Raw genomic sequence first — 5310 nt, forward strand, 5'->3', positions numbered from 1 at the left:
TGGGGCGGGGCGGGGCGGGGCAGGGTAGGCTACCCCCCCCAGCAACACTCACCCTTCGATGTAGCTCCTATCTGCCAGGAAGTCATTGAGCACATGGAGGCCTGCAGCCGTCTTGAGGTCCCCGAAGCCCATAACGGCGGTAACTGACTCGAACCAGGCAGCGTCCACTGCGTAAAGAGAGCACCGCTCCCCCTGCGTCTCACTTATATAGGCGCCGGTGGAAGATTCCTTAACCGTTTTGTTTCGTCACTATAGTGTCCCTCCGCGGAGAAGTAGTCCCCCTCGCCTTCCGCTCCACTCAGAGCAGGGAGAAGGCGTTACCGGACACGAACATGAGGAAACAGGGGTAGAAGGAAAGGTTTCAACTCAGGACCGCGTTCGGCCCGCTCCACTGCGGGGACAGGGATTTTCGAAACCAGGTTGCAAGGAACTGACGGAAAATGCCGAGAGCGGGTTCCGGAAATTGCCGAGGGCCGGCGGCGGGTGGGAGGAGGCTGAAGCTGCCGAAGCCGTGTGTTCCGGGGCGGACACCGCCAAACCCGCCGCTTCTGGGGAGTGACGGAAACTGACGAGTCGCTGCCGGAAGGGGACGGGAATGGCCGAGGCAACGCGTCCCGGGAAGTGACGGAAACTGCCGAGGCTGGCGCTGGGGGTGGCGGAAATAACCGAGGCGGCGTCCGAGGAGTGACGGAAATAGCCGAGCCGCAGCCATCCAGGCCTTGCGAGCCGGGGTCGCTGCAGTGGTCGTGAGGGTCGCGCTGCACGGCAGCTGCTCTGCTGCTCCTCCGCGCCACGAGGTACTGGGCGGGGACGCGGCCGCGGTGGGGGGCCGGGCCGGGTCGGGCCTGCTCGCTTCGCCTGCGCCCCGGCCTCTCCGTGCCCTTGACAGCCGGAGGGGAGCGTCTTTGCGGGGGCCAGCAACGGCAGCAGCTTTTCCTTAAGTCTGAGTTTACTGTGAACAATGTATATATTTTACTCAATAAGTGTTGTAATGGAAAACTAACACAATGAGAAGTTAGCCCCCAGGTGGTTTGTTTTGGGTGACAGGGCAGTGCTGCTGTAGGAGGGTTTGGGTGTTGTAGCAGTGAGGAGGGCTCTTCTGTGATCTCCCACAGCGTTTCTCAACCCGTGGGTCGCGACCCAAAGCAGGGGTGCAAGAATATACAAAATGGTTGTGAACAAGCTTTAAAAAAGCATCGGTCAATTTTTAAAATGGATTTTCCTTTAAAGGAGAAAAACGTGGGAAACTGGCTTTTCCCTTGCTGGCTGGCAGAGCTGCAGCCTGTGGGGGGTAGCTTGGTCTAAACGCTGGGGGTGGGGGGCAGCAGGCCAGGAGTGAGGGGCATCAGGACTGGCCACTTAGGTTTACAAATGGGTCCTGGTGCAAAAAAGGCCGAGAACCACTGTCTTATTGGACTGGCTGTATTGTTAGGGCAGAAGTTGGACCAGCTTCAGAACTAGAAAAGAAGGTCTGCCCTCTCCCCTCAGTCCTCAGGTGGTCTCTGTGCTCTTTGGGGGCACAGGGAGAAGTGATTGTTTTTGCCTGATTCGGCCCCAGAAAACACTCTACAGCCATAACCAAACAGAAGTGAACAGCTGCAGATCACTTCAAAAGGAACCACAACAGTCTGAACCCTCATTGCATGAGGGGATGTGGGTCAGATGAACCGTGTTACATGAGGGTTCAAATGAACATGCTCCAAATCAGAGTATGTTATATAACTTTCTGCAAAGCTCCCAGCCTGTTGCTGTTTTCAGAATGGGAGTGGGGAGAAAGAGCAGAGGGAGTTCGGTGTGGGTTTTTTTCGGCAGGCATTTCGGGATGGGGTGGGTGGATTGGAGCTGGGAAACTCCAGAGTTCCCTGTGCTCCCCTCTCGTTCTCCCCCCCCCCCCCAAAAAAAAAAACCCCCCCCCCGGCCCGGGGGGGGGGGGGGGTTTGGGCGGGGAAACCCCACGGTGCCCCTTGCCCCCCCCCCTTCCCCCCCCCCCCTCCCCCCCCCCCCCAAAAAAAAAAACCCAGCCTCCAGGCCGGGAGGGGGGAGTGGCATTGCTACAGAAACTGGGCTGCGGGTCTGCAGCACGCAACTGGAGTCCCAACTCCTGCATCCAGGACCCAACAGCAAACTTCTCTTGGGTCCAGAGTATCCTTGCAACTCAAAGTGCTTCCTGAAAAGCGCTATGAGTTGCAATGGGGAGCTGCTCTTTTGTCTGCACCCTGGAAATGTGGTCAAAGCTTAGCAGAGAGCTGTTGGATGTACAGTGGGGAGCTACAGAAATGTTAGTGTTTTCTAACTGCAGAAATTTGAGGCACTAATTGCTCTCTTGTATTTGCCAGCACCATGCTGCGACTACCTGCTGTCCACAGGGCCTTAGCTGGTGTCACTCGGTCCAGCAAAGCATGTGGTGAGTTTGCCTTTATTTTATACATTTACGTACACTGATGCACTGTGTTTAAAGAAAGCATTGAATGTTTGGACTATTATATTATGTGTAGAGGGGCTTCCTATGCATCATTGGGTTTTAGAGAATGATCTACTAGCTGTGGTTGTTTCAGATCATTCCAGTTATTTAACTATGAATTATTTTTGTTAGTGGTAATCCTTCAAGCTCTTCATGTTTTGATTTTGGTCTCCCTGGAGGACAGAATTTCATAGTGTTCAATCCAACACTCCACTTGTCTTTGTTTATCAGTGATGACATTTCTGTCCAAGTCTTACAGTGGATTTGTTTTCTTCTTGACTGGACCAGTTACTTGCTTGATGCTTTCGTATGTTTTGTGGCTATTTCCTGCGTCAACTGCTTTCTGAATATGATCAGAGTTTCTGCCAAAAATCTGGGGCACACCTTTTAGCCTCCTTTTGCATTTTTCTTGGAGCCTTTCTCAAAGTTTCCAGGGTTATGGTTTGGGAGATGACTTGCAAATGGTTAGTGCTGTCCTTTTGTTCCCAACCAATGATAGAAGCATTTAAGAGTGCTCTTAAAACTAGTCTGCACTTTTATCTTGCATTTCCTCCCCACCCCGCAAATGCTGTTATAGCAGCATTGTACATGTTAGTCTTTAAGCTTCCACAAGCCTTGGTGGATGAGTTGTTAGGTAAAGTTGTTTTCACAGCTTCTTCATTGACTAGTTTGCATCTTTAGTTTGGCTGATTATCGATCTGAGGATGACTTGCTACAGTGGATCTTTTTAGCATTGATTCTGACCTAGCAGCAGACTAAGGTATGGTCAGTGTCATAGTCAGTGATGTGTTAAGACCTTGCATGCAGGATTTCTTAGGTGGTTGTGCCTGGTTAGTACTAAATCTAGTTGGTGCCAGTGGGCAGTGATCCTGATCGTGGATGTTTCCATGATGTCTGTCTTGTGGGTAGACATCATGAAGTAGGTGTTGGTAACATGTAGTAGGTGTTGGTAACGTGTATATTTTGACTTGTACTGGGTCCTAATGCTCGCTGGCCACTTTCATTCATGTTTCCAATTCCATGTTTGCCCAGAATACCAGGTCAGTTCTCAAAACTGCATTCAACTCTTGCACTAAAGTCACCAAATGTTATAATGGTCTTGTTTCTATGAGTTTTTTCTCAATTTCCAAGTTGTTGGTAGAACATGTTCCTGTCTTCATCGCTAGCTTGAAAAGTAGGCGCATAGACACTAAACAACATAACGAAGCTGTTGTGTGTGCGCTCTGACCGTGATGATGATGAATCAAATAGATACAGCAATGGGGGTTACTGCTGTTTGATGGGTTTGGACAGTGAGCCTGCATTAGAAGATTTATAGAAAGCCATTAAATCGACTCCTGGGAACTAGAGATCCAGCAATAACTGTTTGCCTGCTGAAATCTAAAACTGTGCCAGTGACAAATTACTTCAAAAGCTCCATGAAGCTCTACTGCTCTGTTGGAAAGAGGAAGCAGTATCATAAGATTTTAGAGCTGCTCAGTGTGTACAATTAAAAAAACAAGGAGGACAGAAGCAACCCAGTTGAACATCATCAGGAAAGTTGTCACTCGCATTATGCTACTTGATCTATTATCAGCAGGAAACCTGACCTTCAGACTGAACTAACAGAATTGAAAAAGCAGCTAAGAATTTTGGCCTCTTACAAAAACACACATGGAATAATAGCAAACTATCAATTAAAGTAAAGATTCAAATCGACGAGACTTGTGTGCAGTTACCCCTGTTTCATGGTTCAGAAATGTGGACTGCATATGCTAGGCACATCAAGAGACTGAACAGCTTCCACCTGAGATACCTGCATAAGATTCTGAAAATAAAGTGGGAAGTCAAAATGCAGAGGCACTGGAATGTATGGGACTGACACACTTAAAAACCACTATCTAGAAGAGGTGGTTGCTGTTAAATTATAAAATTGGATTCATGACAAGTGTATAAAGGATTTACATGACAACTTGTTCAATAAATGACAGAAAGGTTTTATTTACTACAACTATTCACTATTAAATTATCTTAAAGTAAAACTAAATCCAGTATATATAGTTGTAAAGTGATAGTATCTCACTAACACAGGCAAAGAGGCTGTCTTAGTCTTGTTAGCTCAAGGTGTGGATCTGTTGCCAGTGAGATCAGGTCAGCTGGGCTCAATAGCATTTTGTGTGTTGAATGATTTACTCTTGAAGTGTCCCCTGTTAGCTGCTTCATTCCTTTCTTATACCTTGCAGCTCAGCATCTTCAGCACATTCTTGTAGTTGTGTAAATAAAGAGAAAAATCTAAGCCATAACAAATGGGAAGATCCTGTTTTTCTAACTGTTCATTATTGATTATCAGAAAGTCCCAATTTTGATTGAATGACCTTCTTCAGTAATGGGAGGTTTGTCAAGCTGTACTGAGTTGCAACATATTAGGAAATTGATTAACAACTGGAAAAATTCAACATTTTTGAAGAGTTGTCCTTGGAAGATCAAGGAAACTACTGAGACAAAACAAGAGTTAATCAAGAGGAGATGCCTATCAAACCCCATATGGAGAATGTTTCTTCCCACACACAAACCCAAGTTAATTGCAAAAAAATATTTACTATAGTAATGAATCCAGGATAGACATTTCACACAGTCACATATATGATAGGGGTGCACCGATTGAGATTTTTGCATCGATTCTGATAGCTGATTTTTAAGGAGAGGCATATCTGCCAATAGCGATCCAATTTCCAATACTAGCCCAGCAGTTTGGAGAGCAGGATGGAGGAGGGGAAGGGGCATGGGGTGGGCACGGGATGGAGGTGTAGCTTGTCTGGGGGGCATGGGGAAAGTGGGTGTGGCTCTTGCCATTTGGCCGGGAGCTGCTG

At 47.7% G+C, this 5310-nt stretch overlaps 2 protein-coding genes across 6 annotated transcripts in view; one reads left to right on the top strand and one right to left on the bottom strand.

Annotated features, from left to right (window-relative positions):
• The window catches only part of EEF1B2 (eukaryotic translation elongation factor 1 beta 2), a 6457-nt gene extending 6263 nt beyond the window's left edge, over positions 1-194 (bottom strand). The window contains exon 1 of one of the 2 annotated variants that reach the window (XM_019523480.1): positions 53-194. In XM_019523480.1, the coding sequence (XP_019379025.1) occupies positions 53-132 (80 nt within the window). In that variant the 5' untranslated portion in view covers positions 133-194. The remainder of the gene's footprint in view (positions 1-52) is intronic. The other variant, XM_019523482.1, reaches the window with a different exon arrangement.
• A 70-nt stretch (positions 195-264) lies between these two features.
• The window catches only part of NDUFS1 (NADH:ubiquinone oxidoreductase core subunit S1), a 32840-nt gene continuing 27794 nt past the window's right edge, over positions 265-5310 (top strand). The window contains exons 1-2 of one of the 4 annotated variants that reach the window (XM_019523477.1): positions 265-419; positions 2337-2404. In XM_019523477.1, coding sequence (XP_019379022.1) covers positions 2341-2404 — 64 coding nt within the window. In that variant the 5' untranslated portion in view covers positions 265-419; positions 2337-2340. Of the gene's footprint in view, positions 420-728; positions 747-776; positions 798-893; positions 962-2336; positions 2405-5310 lie in introns of those variants that run through there. The other 3 variants (XM_019523478.1, XM_019523476.1, XM_019523479.1) reach the window with 3 other exon arrangements.

The sequence above is a fragment of the Gavialis gangeticus genome, unplaced genomic scaffold (genome assembly GCF_001723915.1).
Source record: "Gavialis gangeticus isolate Ggan-Ray unplaced genomic scaffold, GavGan_comp1, whole genome shotgun sequence".
Classification (NCBI taxonomy): Eukaryota; Metazoa; Chordata; order Crocodylia; family Gavialidae; genus Gavialis; species Gavialis gangeticus.